This window comes from Physeter macrocephalus, chromosome 9 (genome assembly GCF_002837175.3).
Source record: "Physeter macrocephalus isolate SW-GA chromosome 9, ASM283717v5, whole genome shotgun sequence".
Lineage (NCBI taxonomy): Eukaryota > Metazoa > Chordata > Mammalia > Artiodactyla > Physeteridae > Physeter > Physeter macrocephalus.
Window position 1 is genome coordinate 94,170,039 of NC_041222.1, and position 14,326 is coordinate 94,184,364.

The following is a 14,326-nucleotide window of genomic DNA, read 5'->3' on the forward strand; positions in this document are numbered from 1 at the left end:
CAATTCTTATAGCATTTGTTAGCTGTCTTCTGTATATCTGAACTTGGGAAAATGCAGTTTGGAGCTAGAAATGAATGATATTGAGAAACATCCCATTTGAATTTAAAATATGGAGAAAATCTACTAATTAAAAAAAATAAACTTTATAAGACCTCTCTTTGAAACATCTACACTGCACAAGTCCCCAATTTTCTGTGACTGAACTTGTAACTGTCCTTCAGGATCCAGGTAAATGTCATTCTGCTGGAAATCTTTTCCCCATTTTCCAAGATGGGCCACCTCCTCCTTTTGTTCACCTCCCCTCTACCTGTGATGATAATAATAATAGCTGACACTTATTACATTATGGTGTGTTGAACATGTTGTTAGCACTTAACTTATTTTATCTTCTTCTAACAGCCCCATGGACAGTTATCACTATCCTCATTTTACAGAGGAAGAAACTGATATATTTTGAGATTAAGTAACTTGTCTGACATCATGCAGTTAATAAATGGCAGAGACAGAATTCAAATTTCAGAAGTCTGACCCTGGTGCTGGATCTTTATCACCACAGAGCTATCTGCCTCCCTTCCCACATTGATTCAATTGTCTTTTCCCCTCGTCTGACTCTTTCTAAATCATTCATTAAAGTATTGAGTGTATCTTGCGAATTGGGTTTTCTTTCCAGTGCTGGGAACGCATTGGTGAACAAGCAAAAGTGCTTTCCCTCTCGGCAAAGGGTGGAGGGCAACATCTTCTAGAAAGTGAGAACAGCATAATTAAAGGTGTGGAAGGGAGAGAGTGAACAGTCCTTCCCAAAGCTCCTTCATGGATGGAGCGTAGAGTTCACTGAACAGAAGGGTGAGTCTTGAGGCTGGAGAGCTGAGCAGAGCCAGACCATAAAGCTTCTTCTAGCGTTGTAAGGAGTTTGGGTTGCAATTTTACTGTGAGGGTAATGGTTTCGAGGACATTCGGAAAATGTTCATTTAAAGTATATTCATTTACATATTGGCACTTCATTAGCGACTTTAAAGAAACTAATCAGCCATTAACTTCATGTTCAGAAAGTCTCATTCAAGAAGTTTTTTAAAGAATAACAATGAAAGACATTGGGGAAAAAAACCCAATAAAACGTAACACTTTATTATTTTTTTTTATCTTAGAAGGAATTCACCAAAGGCTTCATATTATGCTATGGCATCTTTAATTATAAAAATAAGCAAATAAAATAACTTGCATCTGTCATTACCATGATATGTTTCATAACCTTTATATGCACATGGAGCTTAAAAATGTAATTTAACAATAAATAATGACATATACCAGATATGCTCACTGTTTATTCCAGTACTCAGCCAAAAACCTAAATATCATTTAAATTATAAATACATAATGCAAATATAATGGCACAAAAATGTCTAAAGTGCAACCAAATCACAAGAGAAGAATCATGCAAACTGGTCTAGGTCAGCCCCGGAATCACTCTGTGCAGCAAACACAAGACAAAGCTTTGGAAGTTTAAGGGGGAGTTGGAGGGAGCAGGATGGGAAGAAGAGATGCAAAAAACTAGCAACATTGTGAGAACTGCTTCTTTCCATATGTGTAGATATATGTATTATAGATACATATATAAATATTATTGTGGGGAGAAAAGGAGGGGGGGGTACCACGGTTTGAAGAGGTCACAGCAAATCAAAGAGAATCCACTGGACGGAAGTAAGAGAGAATTTTGTTAGGAATACTCATGAACTACTCGTTGCATTGGGGTCCTGGCTTAGTGGGTTTGAGAAATGGACACAACACACAAAACTGTAATAGCTTTTCTGGTTTGGAGAAGCCAGCCTTGCCTGCAGGGGAGGAAGGGGTGAGGGAGGGAGAGGGATAGTCAACTTAGAGTATGATCTACCTGATTTCCAAGAGGCTAAGGCAGTGTCCATATGTTTGGGGACCTGGGGATGGGACAGTTCTGAGTATAAAAATGCTCTTAACAATCTGATGTCAGCACGCTGAGAGGCTGTGTGGGGACAAAGGCAGCCACGCTTGTGCTGCTGCTGGGTCTGTTGCATTCGCTCTTGGTCCTTGAGCAGCACGTTACTGGTTTTAAAGGCTTTGTGGTAAAGTTGTATTGCTTTTCGTTTTTCTGGGGATGTGCCCTTCCTCCTCCCACCAGCATCCCTAACACTCGATCTGGGCAAATCTGGAGTTTATCCTAGTGAGAATCAAGCACCAATGGTTTCTACCTAAGCGAGTTGGGAGTGGCCCTTACAGTCCTACCCCTCCTCCGTCTTCCTCTCTCAACATTGACCTTTGGTGGGCAGTGACGCTCCTAAGGGACTGTTGGGTTCAAGGACAGTGACCCTGAGAAACTACTGTTGTTCATAGCTAGGTTAATCATTTGGCTTTGGTGGTCGCCATCTTGTAAACATCACGGCAGAAATGATCAAACCGCCAGCTCTTTTTTTCCTCTTTCTTTCATTTTTTTTTTCTTTTTTCTTTTTTGCAATCCTACAGAGATGGCCCAGCTGCCAGGACTACTTTGGCAGGCAGCGTGCTACAGGACAAAAATGTAAGAGGAGTCTATTAAGGCTGGACAGCCCAGGGTTATTTATACCCCCTCAGCCCCAAGTCCCCCAAACTAAAGACCCAAAGGCTGATTGACTCATTCCTGATTGAGTTAATGGAAAGCCTCCTACCCCATCATCAGGCTGCCAGAGTACCAGGCACTGATGAAAGGCAGAAAGTCAAGAACTGCCACTTCCCAAGGTATAGCAGGCCTTATCACACTCTAAGTGGTCCAAGCCCAAAGGGATGCTCTTTTTGGTTCCTGTAATTCTCAGTTGGATGTGACAGAGCTGTTTCAGGATAGGTCTAAGTCAAGAGTAGCCTCTGGGTTGAGGTGGGCTGGGAGATTAACATCTTGCCTGGGGTCCTTCAGATAAACCTGTTGGTTTTTCTTATCTCATACAGGCCCATCTTAAGTTTTGATGTTGAATAAAACTACTTCTACCCCCTTAGTTATAAAAAAGGCCACAAGGAGCATTTATGTGGATATCTGGAAGTGAGATAGTTATTCCATTCCCAGGAAAAGAAAAATAAAGCTAAGTTACAAAACTAAATCTATATGCAATAAAGTTATTATATACTGCTTTGTTTAAGCAGAGTCCTCTGGAATTTATGTACAGTACATTAGTTTTCACCTATTTATATTCCACAGTTAGACCTTAAGATTCTCTGGATTTAAGACAATTGTTAAAGATACTTTTAAAGCTCTGAGCAGTTACAGTACATAGAGATGTTAGCTTTTTGTTTTTCATTAGTTGCAAGAAGATGCAGGCTCCAAGTCTGGTTGGAGAGCCAGGCTCGAGCAATTTGGTAAATGTGTTGGGAAGGAAATTAGACATTGAGGATCAAGACCGTAAGACACTAGCTCATGAGAGATCAAGAATTCAAATATGACATTCATATTCGTCCATGGCCAGCACAGATTCATAACACGAATTCCACTGAGCATCTTTATGAGCGTTTTAAGACATGCATTTAAATTAAGTTGCTTCTTACCAGCTAACTCTACTGGGGCAACCATTCTAAAGGGTTCCACATCTTCAAATTACAAAGTCTGGGGAATTACATGAATGTTTTGTGTTTGAGAGTCATTGGAGGGGAGCTGGGAAAAGACCTGGTGGAGGAAAGTGGTAAAAGAGGCCACTTTCTCCTGAGGAGAGGCAAAAAGGTCACACGTGTTCTGTTGGTGAGAATGCCGCCATCGAAGAATGTTGAGAGATTGATTACAGAAGCCTAGTTTCATGCAATTTTTTTTTAAGGGGGGGATAGAAAATAGGAACTACTTAAAAAAATCAAACCAGGCACAGTACACTCGAAGTTGGTGAGCGAACACCCTTAAAATGATCGTAGTTTGGTGAGGTTGTGAATACCTCTCCCCGGCTATGCACTCTCGTGGGAGGTGCGTTTGATGAGGGAGGGAGAGGCCACCTCACCTCGGAGGCTCCTGAGGAGGACTTTCAGCTTCTGTGGCTCGTTGGCACGCCTCCTGTTGAAGTCAGCTCGCTGGTGTGTGTGGGCACAGTGGTCTGTCTGCAGGATGTGAAAGAGGCTGGCCATGTTGGGTCCGATTTTCTCCATCAGGCTGTCTCTGATTGTGCTGACTGTGTCTTCATCACATTCCAGTAGGCTTCGGACAAGTCTGTTATAGTATCTGCATTGGGAAACAGAGGGTCATTCAGTGAGAGCAAGGCAAGACCCAGGCTTTCATCTGGGCTCCAGTCAACACCCGCCCTGAATGGCCAGATCAAGCACCCACGAATAGTTGCCTCAGCTGAAGGTGGCTTTTGCTTCTAACCTTTAGTCAGTGTCTTCTTAGTGTGAGTGCTTGCGCTGCCTGGATTTACCACCCAGTGCAAGACAGCTCTGTGTTCACGTTAAGAGCTCAGGAGACTGAGATCGTACTTTGAATAGTAGGCTCGTGGCAATGTCTAAAATGTTTAGAAAGAGTGAATCGTGGAGCTAGATGGGAGCGCAGAGACGATTTAATGACTCTTTCATCATTTCATTGTATAGAGAAGAAACTAAGGTGGGAGAGCTGAAGTGACTTGTCTGAGGTCATACGATGGGCTAGTGGTCGAAGCAGGACTTAGTCAAATGTATGAGGTGACCCAACACTCACACTTATGTTTTAATAGTCATTGCACATGGATGCAATCATTTGCAGTTATTTTGATGCCTCTTTGCGATTTTTCTTTTTCTTGGTGGTGGTGGTGGTGTGTGTGTGCACATTCTGATTAATTTCTATCTTTTTTTTTTTTTTTGGCCGTGCCGAGTGGCATGTGGGATTTTAGTTCCCTGACCAGAGATCAAACCCGTGCCCCCTGCAGTGGAAGTGTGGAACCCTAACCACTGGACTGCCAGGGAAGTCCCTAAATTCCTATTTTTAAAGGAGATCCCTGTCTTCAGTATCTCATGCATTTTTCCACTCAATCTAATTTCCCTATCATACACTTGGCTAGCCTCTCTGAAGGCTATTGTCTCACCTCATTTTCAGTCTTCTTGCAAAGGTATATTGCAGTCAGAGGGCCAAATGCCAGGCAACAAGGATATTTAAATAGAAAGATTGGTGATCCTTAGTGGTTTGCGGTTCAATAGTTTCAAGAAGCCTTCTCCCACTGCTTTAGATTTTGCTGGCCTCTCCTTTTTTGGGATGTTTTATAGATATTGGGTTACCATCGTATAGGTCAGCATTTGATGCTTTACTGATGGTTTTGTTTTCCTGACTAGGCTGTAAACTTATTGAAGGCAGGATATGTGTCCTTATTCTTTGTATCCCTCATGTGCCCATGTCCTAGGGCTATAGTCCCTGCCCACTGTCATTTTGTTGATTTATTTTGTGGCCACTGAGGGAATGGAGCTTTCGAAATAGAGTTCTTTCCAATGTCATGATTCCCAAAAGAAAAAGTTATCTGTAGGTCTTCTGGTAAGTTTTACAAAAGAATTTGTGTTTGGTATAAATTTCCTTCATCTTTGGTGAAAGTTCTTTAAGCCTCCAAAATGCTGCAGCTGTTATGGCTCAGAAAGGATAAAACTGTCTAATATAGTTTTTTTCCTGAAGACTATGGTTTAATCATTTTCAATAGTCACAGGACATGTTTCCACACATAAGATGACAGTGCAGAAGATGTGCAAACAATTGTGTAAATGTTGTACAGCAAATAGTCCTAGGTAAGACTCCCTTTGATGCAGGTTTTTGAAAAATCAGTACATGTGGGTTAGACAGCATGGAAACTACCAAAAAAAAGATGGATTCTTTTATGACATAGAGAACACACTTAAACCTTGTCATTGACCTTTTATCAGTAAACTGTCTAATAGTTAAGGCATATAAATTACTTGTCCTGTTCTTTGGGAAGACACTTCGGGTATTTTCCAATTTGAATCAGGATGCATTTGCTCCATTTCGAGGTGGCAGTTGTCAGAACCCATTAGCTCTGTGTTCACTAATTAGGGACTGTCCTAATGACGGTGGTCTGCAGCATTTATGTGGAGAGACCCTTTCCTCAGAGGAGCCCGAGGACTGCCGGACCACAAGATCTTCCGTGAAAAGAAACCTGTTTATTTTTAACTCACCTCACAGAGCACAGGATCAAACATCTTTCCAGAATAACTTAACCCCCCCAGAGAGGTCCTTTCAAGGATGTACAGTAAATAGAGTGGAATGTGGGCACTGGAGAAAAGCCATCACCCTTCTGTGAGAGAGCAAAACCAAGCTGGGGACGGAGGGAGAAATGTGTCTGGGTCTCCGATATAGTCCTGGCTCTACCCCTCCCGTGAGGGAGGATTATATCCAGCTGTTGTTAAAACTGGGATTCCCTGGCACAGAGACACATTTTCCAACCCTTTGGAATTATAAAGCACATGAGTCAAAGCAGATCTCACTTGGATGGGGAAATGGGGAGAAAAGTGGTTTTGGAAAAACTGAGAATAAACTACTTTGTACCATCAGCTTCAGACATCTACACACCCACACAGATCCCCGGGCATCTCTTGGGCTCTGCTAGGATGTGGGTCCCCTGGATCTCTTTGTCTATTTCAAAGGGTGATTAGATCCTAGAGAATAAGGTTTCTGACCCTTCATCTTCCTGCCCCTCAATAAGGACTTTATAACTTAGAAGTTAACCCTTCCACTTCTAGAAAGAGAGAACTGTTCACACCAAATGACCTTCCAAATGGGCTGGAGAGGATGATCTTTCCTTATATCAACATTGAAAACTCTAGTCTGGATGAAGAAGTCTAACACCAGTAAGGAAACTAAGCTTCTGTAACTAGCCTCACCTCTTTAAGGTCAGACGTGTTCCTCTGGCCCCCACTTCGTGAAAACACCTCTTCTCCGTCTCTGAGAGATCCTACCTTTACTGTCACTTTCTCTGTTCGCCCCGACAGGCCACCTGTTCTTAGTGCTTCTTGAGGATGACCCTTGCCAGCCTGACGGTTCTTAGCGACTCCCCCCAAATCTACCCTTAGCTTCTCCCATGGAGCTGGTTACCTCAGCAAGGGCAGGCTAAGAGAGCTCCTTGGAATAGATAACAGCCATGGCTCCAGCGGCGGCTCCTCCAAGTGTGGGAAACCTATCAGGGTGCCTTGTTGACGACATCGTTTGCCTGAGCAAGTAATAGATTAATCCCACACCTCTCTATTAAGGGCCGGAATACGGCATTGACAATCTCTGGGGTTGTGTGGGCTGATGAGACAGACCTTCCCTATCTCTAAGCCACGCAGTGAGGTTATCGAAGAGATTGTGTCTTCAGCGAAAGTTGACTTAGCAATTATCATGTATCCCTTGATCACTGTCCTGGACCAAGGCTTGACGTTACTACAGCTATTGGTGAGAGATGTACACAAATTTAATTGTTGATCACCAGGGGGTACACTTATTCCATTCTACTTGCAATTCCATTTTTGGATTGTGGATTTTATCTGCAGGTTTTACTGGCTGTCATTTTTGAAGTGGAAATCCAATAGCCTGGCTCAGGGCCATGTGAATTCTAGGCTCGACTCTGTCATTCACTAGCTGTGTGACCTTCAGCAGGTCACCTCTCTCTCTGGGTCTCTGTTCTTTAATCAGTAAAATGAGGCACTTAGTCTAGATAACCTTTATGGTCGTTTCAAGCTATGACATTTTATGTTTCTGGGGTTCAGTATATACGCTCCTTCTCAATTTAACAAAAAAACAGTGCCGCTCTGCTTAAGGCCCATCCTTGGCAGGAAGAGTTACAGCTAATTAAGAAGATTCCTTTCTTCATCTTTATGGGGAGTGGTGGTGGGGTGTACTCCCAAGACTTAATGGGCTAAGTGTTCAGATCACCCAGCCTGGAAGGATCCTTTAAAGCATGTTTCTTTCCTCCCACTTTGAAAATTCCATCACTGACTTTTTTCCTTGGTAAAGAGTAAGATCAGATATTCTCCATAGCTACTGTTTCAGCCATGCTTACCCAAATACACACATACTGCCTAGGAACGTTCTGTGTGAAGGTTTATAAATAGTCCTTTGTTTCCCTTGATCAATATTATTCTTCTGTTTCCTGTTCCCTATCCATGCCCTAGAGAGTTGGAAGCTTTGTCAGTTTTCCCATCTGGATCTGGATTGGTTTAGTTTCTTCTCAGGCCTCATGCTGTCCAGCCCGCCTGATCAATTATGCCTGCTTGCCTCATGGTTGAAAGTAGAGTTTACAAATTCAGCCAGGGGGACACTCCAGCTATCCTTTGTGTTCTAAGTGCATTTCTGTCATGGAAAACCTCCCTGTTCTGGCTCCTGGTCCAGTCACAGGCTTTTGGATTCTCCCAGGCCCAAATCTCATGCTAGATAAGTCACAGGAAGGTGGAATGAACCTGTAACTACTTCCTTTCACAATTCTTTGCCAACTGGCACAACGTAGTGTGTATCTATGGTGGGACAGAGGCTGGGAAAGCAGGATGTTTCGGAAGAGTGAGGAGCTTAAATAGAGCAAATCGAGCCCAGCATGGAACCGGAAATCTCTAGCTCTGAACAGGAATAATTAGCCAGTTCAAGTGAAATAACTGGAGAAAGGTAAGAGCTGCCTGGAGGAGTCTAGTCTTCAAGAGATGACCTTCCTTAATAAGGATGATTCTTCTAAGATGATAAAGGGAGATAACTAGACTCCTGTGACCCTTTTCTAAAGGTGGTGAAAACAAGGCACCTATTGAAAAGAACAATGGCCCGGGTAGAAAGTCCTAGTACTAGCCTCTTCTTAGATTGTCAGGATCACCGGTCCAGAATCTGTATTCTCCTTTCTGTAAGACCTCCTCTTCATAATGGAAGATGCTACCTCAGTTGAATTAGAGATATTAGTATTGTCTCAAAACTGGCCACATGCCATATCATAGATCATGAATTGTCACTGGACCATTAAAGATCAAAACTTATAATAATGACTGTGCTAACATATTCCTGCCCCCCAGCTACCATATAAACACATACTAAAGAGACAGGGCACTTGAGATAAATGCTGAATTTGATTTTCCTGTTCTCAGAAAATCAGTTAGGACCATGACAGTCACTTCCAAGCACTGAACAAACGATTTTTATAAACTGACATGAGGTTCTGAAGAACAATGACCTGTAGTTAAGAGTGAATCCGAAATTTATAAAGTTTAACGTCAGAGGCCTTAACCTTTTCCCGAGGAGGAGCTACTTTTTCCGTTTTCCAGTGGCATGTATGTACATGACTAACCCACTGGTAAGCCCCAGGAGGACTAGGTTATTGCCAGTATCTGAAGAAGGGTGGCAGCATCTGGCTAGGAAATTAATCAGGTAAGTCTGCGTTAGCGCTCCTGTGGTCAGAATAACACGTAAGGTCTGATCTTTGTGACTATGTGCAGGTTTGGCTGGAGAGTCAAAGAATCATAGCACTTCAGGACTAGGAGTCAAGTCTGTGGCATCACAGTAGGCTGAACTTGACCGTTCTGCACTGCCCCTGCCTTGCCTCCATGCTAGCCTCATCAGCACCTTTCTGAACTTGATCACAGATGGTGGGGGAGCCCAGATCTTGCCAGGAAACTTTCCACGCCATGGGATGAGCATGTCTGCCATCTCATGTCTTAGATGTTCACACCTGGCTGGTAAAGAGAGTAAGTCAAGGGCACAGAAAGGCACGATGCTCAGATATTACTAGCTCAGTGGCTTGGGATCAGTTTAGAATACTAAGATGAGAATGTGATCTGGGTAGTCACCAGAGCATCATTCCAGGAAATCTTGGACTAGACAAATGGGATAACAGACCTGGAAGGGACCATGGGAATCATCTAGTCTAGCCACTTCACTTTTCCCAAAGGAAATTTGAGTCCCACCGAAGTCAGATGGTTCGCTCTGGGCTACCCAGTGAAATATCTGATTGGGCTTAGGATGGACTCAAATATATGCAGTTTTAAAACTCTGCATTATGACATTTGACCAAGGTTTTCATAATGGCCAATTGTACTGTGCGTAGTCATGATTTCAGCCCAATTTGATGTCTCAGAATCTTGTTTCCATAAACTTCACAATTCCCTTCAGGCTTATGGAAGGAAATGGACAGTGCACCCAGGGATACTGCAGATGAAGTTTTCTATTAGCTGCATGGAGAGACTTTTCCTATCACAGTGAAAAAAAAAAAAAAATCCAGGCTGCTTAAGCTGTCACAACCAATCACAAACATATTTTTTTTCCTGCAAAAGCTGGGAAGACTGCAAGCTAAAATAAGAGCATCACTGTGGCAATTTAACTCCTTCTGTGTCTGGCTCTGACGACCAAGCACTCCCCCTCCCCCCGAACTGCCAAACGAGTGGACTCATTTTGTACCTGTTGGAGAAGTGATTAGGGAGCTGGACGACTTCCGTGATGGCCTCAGGGTTCCGCTTGGCGACACTACACACGTTCAGCTTGCTGTAGCACTCCTCCTGCACCTCGGCAATCATCCTCTGGAAAGTGGAGCACCTCCGAATGGCCAGGAAGACCTTGGAGGTGACCCCGTTGGCGATGCACTTTAAGCTCTCTTTGACAAATGCTTTTCCCTGCCGAGGAAGGGGGGGGTAGGAGGACAAGATTTAGCTCGAGCTGACAAGAGAGGACAGGGCCTATGATACGTGGAACTTAAGGGGGCTCACCTTGGCACTGTCTCATGGCCCTCTCTGCATGTCCTTGCAATAAGCGAACTGGACCCTGCGACCAGGATTTTTAAAAAAGTCCCTATTCCCTTAGACTACCTTGAGAATTGAGGTACATAGAAATGAAATGAGACGAGAAAAAGAGATGAACCATAAACAACCACCCTTCAGCCTAAAAATAGCCATAATATGGTTTTGTATTCTTGGGATGGAGATTTGATAACTCAAATCACAGGCTAGTAAAAAAGAAAAACCCCAAAAAACAAGCTAGTATGCTGGCTCTTCGTGAGAAGAACTTCTTTGTTAGAAGAACATTTTTATTTCCTCTTGAAGAGGCAAAGATTTTCCGCTCATCACCCCTCCCTTAGAAGACAGCCTCTGTCAGCCTGTTACAATTGTGCATTAGAGTGGGTGGAGAGTGGCTTATATAGAACCTATTTCTTGGCCAAAAGTGTGTGTGTGTGTGTGTGTGTGTGTACACACGTTGGAGATGAGAATTTAGACTGGGGAGGCTGAGAAGCAGAGCTGGTTCCCTACAAGCCTGGCTCCTAAGAACAATAGTCTCATACACTGTTAAAGACAAGCAGCCAGTTGTGAGCAGGGGTCAAGGTCTTATTACCTGAGTGTCAAATTTAGCAGCGCTGTACAAGAAGGATTTACAGATGTCGTACATCCCATCTGTGTCACAGGTGGAGTTTTCCAGGCATGCAAAAGCTCCACAGCCAACCTGCAGAGCGCTGTTGAGGCAGCGAACCACTTCAGCTGAAAGAGACAAATCCATACAATCTGGGTCAAATGGTGAGGACAGTCTGGAGGGATCAAGCTGATGTGGAGGCAAAATTCAAGGAAAAGGGGTCAGAAGAACTTATCCTAGAAGTCTGTGGTGGGGCCAGTAGATAGACCCATTCCGAGCGGGGTGGGAGTGCGGAAGAGAGGGGACAGACAGATCCCTTTTGCTTATAAGAACCAGAGAGCATGGAGGGAGGGAATGAGTTTTCCCTCGGAGATACACCCTCTTGGTCTCACCATCACACACAGTTTTGGTGGCTGGAAAAGTAAGGTTGGAGTATGAGGCATGCCCAGTGCTTAAAGCAGCTCTGCAGAATCCAAGGGCATCCCTTAAAGGCTGAAAGCATGGGAAGGTAGATGGTAGTGGTGGGTGGTCAAGTTTAGGAGGAGGAAGGGCCAGGGAATCCATCTGGTTTCCAAAAAATACACTCCAGAGTCATAAGGATGGAATTCTGGTCTAAATGGCAGAGAAGAATTTGCCAGGAGTCCACTAGGAGACCCTTCTGATTTAGGGCTTTTAACTTACCTTCCTATTGGCAGAAAGAAATCTGATCCGTTCATGTTTCATCCCAACCCCCCACTATAGGATAGTGCTTAGAGGTATGCATAATCTCTCTCATATTAAAAGCCTTTTTTTCAAAAAAAAAAAAAAAAAAAAGAGAGAGAGAAACACAGGTGTAGAATAACCAGGCCAAGGCAACACTTGTGCAAGATTGGAAGAAAACCGCAGGAACTTGCATGAGGCTTTCTACATTCTGGATAAGATCTTCCATAAAAGTAATTTCTCTCTTACAGAAGAGGGGTGTTCTGGCAGGCAGCTCCGCGAGAAATGATCTGCAGCCTTCATACCATAGGAGTCTCCTCTGAGATCAAAAGCACGGTTCGGTTAGGCGGCCCCTCCCCCTCCCACCACCCGCAGCCTCTGGGATGTTACAAGTCATTTCCCTAATTATATATTTCCACGGGTTCAAATGATAACTTTGCTTTAAGCAGTTTTAATATGCATTAGGATTGCTATTGTTTTTGGCAAGCTTGAATTGTGAATCACTGCATCTCTATAGCAACTAAGTACAAAAGGAAGTGAAGCAAAGCCCTCCTCTCGGCAGGGACCTGTGCTCTTCCGAGGGGAGCGGCGTCTGCAGCATTTGGACACCTGCGAGCCCATCTTTGCTGACAGTTGGGGGAGAGAGAGCAGTCATGGAAGGGGAGCAAGCTGGACAAGCGAAGTCCAAAGACAGAGGTGTCAATGCCGGCTTCCCAAGGACTCTTTTCCTTTAGAGACCAAGATAATACACAATTAACTGCTCAAGGAGTCAGGGCTAGAGTGAGACCTCCCCCTTGGAGAAATAGCTGCTACGTTTCACAGATACTCTTTTTCGAGGGGCTCTCTAGCCACGGGGCTGCGTGGGGACTGAATGGAGCCCGAGAGAGCAGGGAGGGACCGAAAGAACAGTGTCGAGGGTGGGATGTGTAGGGTTTTCTCTGAATCTGCCCTGGATTTGTCAGACTGGAGGGCTATGGTTCCGTAAATCAGTCTGCAAAGGGAGCTTTCTGTGTGTTCTCTGGAGGGGCAGGGAAGTCAAGTTATAGGGTCTTCAGGGTAAAGAAAGAGGGACAGCATCAGACAAGTCACGTCTCACCTTAAGATCAGCTTCAGCTTCTGGAAAGTATAGAGAGCGCTTTGAAGCATGCCAACATTCAAGTCTTTCCCCCGCCCCCTCCCCCCCAAGAGGGTACGTGCCAGATTTCAGGCAATCAGGCTAGGCTTATGCAATGAAATACCCTCAGCAGAGCGCCCAGCTTCTTCGTTAGTTGCATGCAATTTATTAAACAAAGGAGCTCCACTTCCTAAGGCTATTGGATTACACTGGCAGTTTATTGCCATCAGGCATGAAGCACATTTATTATCAAGATCAGCCGTCACAGACACAGTTGCAAAAGCGAGAGGCAAATGAGGACAGCTCTTTGGGGGAGAAACCGGTCCTGGGTTTGCCGCTTACCTGAGTTCTGAGCTGCCACCCGGGCTTTCCTGGGGCTCACAGAATCATTCTGTTCCGCCTCATGGGTTGCAGAAGCACTGATCACCAACACCAGAAGCACTGCTGAGTTTTGGAGCATTCTCTGAGAAGTTTCCGCTAAGTTGTTGGGGTTTTTTTTTTTTTTTTTTTCCTCCCCCCCCTTTCCTCTTTCCCTCTCCCGGCTTGAGTGAAGATGTGGATCTGGATACACTGAGAGCCTAGGTGAGGATTTGATGAGGATTTTTTTGTTGCTGCTGCTGCTGCAGTCGCTGCTTCTTGCACCTCTGGCTTTTGCAAACTGGGGGCCCAAGAGCTGCACCCAGGGATTTTATAGCCGTTCTTATCGGTCCTCAGGATCAGGGACCAATCAGGTCCCTCAACTGGTCTGGCCAGCCAATCGGAGGGCATGCTCATTGGGCTGGAGCTGTTTGACTTCTTAGAAATATTTTCCAGCAAATTAAAAGTACCTGCTGCCAATGTCTTATACGTGTGTGTGGCTGTGTGTGCAGAGATGTGTGAAAAAGCTATTTTCACAGAATTAAGGGATGACTTTGCATTGATCTAACGAAAGGGAAATCCTACGACCATCTCAACAAGGTGCCTTGGGAAATCTATCCATCTTTTTAAAAAATGTGCTATGGGGAGGAATGGGCAGCACAGGCAGGGTGAGTAGTGTGGTCTCTTTGGATTCGAATTTAGCCTCATTATAGCAGTTTTACTATCATTTTCACAGCACATTCTCTGTGTTGTAAGCTACATACACCATACCTCCCCATCTTCTCAGTTTAAGCATGTTTACAGGTCTGTGAGGCATTTTGGTTGTATGTGGACATCCTGAGTTTTCACGTGTATGAGCCCTTGGGAAGGGA

At 44.2% G+C, this 14,326-nt stretch overlaps 1 protein-coding gene across 1 annotated transcript; it reads right to left on the reverse strand.

Moving 5' to 3' along the window:
• Positions 1-2,126: 2,126 nt before the first annotated feature.
• Positions 2,127-13,743, reverse strand: STC1 (stanniocalcin 1). Its single transcript, XM_007100549.3, has 4 exons — positions 13,440-13,743; positions 11,270-11,412; positions 10,346-10,557; positions 2,127-4,195 (listed from the first exon to the last, which is right to left on the reverse strand). The coding sequence occupies exons 1-4, from the start codon at positions 13,555-13,557 to the stop codon at positions 3,925-3,927; spliced, it is 744 nt and encodes a 247-aa protein (XP_007100611.1). The 5' UTR covers positions 13,558-13,743; the 3' UTR covers positions 2,127-3,924.
• Between the last annotated feature and the right edge of the window lie 583 nt (positions 13,744-14,326).

What these genes read in the sequence shown, in the direction of transcription:
- STC1 (XM_007100549.3), bottom strand. Translation starts at nt 13,557, where the DNA reads ATGCTCCAAAACTCAGCAGTGCTTCTGGTGTTGGTGATCAGTGCTTCT. An exon ending in GGTGGCAGCTCAGAACTCAG is followed by an intron (nt 11,413 to 13,439) that starts GTAAGCGGCAAA and finishes TGTCTCTTTCAG; the next exon opens with CTGAAGTGGTTCGCTGCCTC. An exon ending in CCTAATCACTTCTCCAACAG is followed by an intron (nt 4,196 to 10,345) that starts GTACAAAATGAG and finishes TTCCCAATGCAG; the next exon opens with ATACTATAACAGACTTGTCC.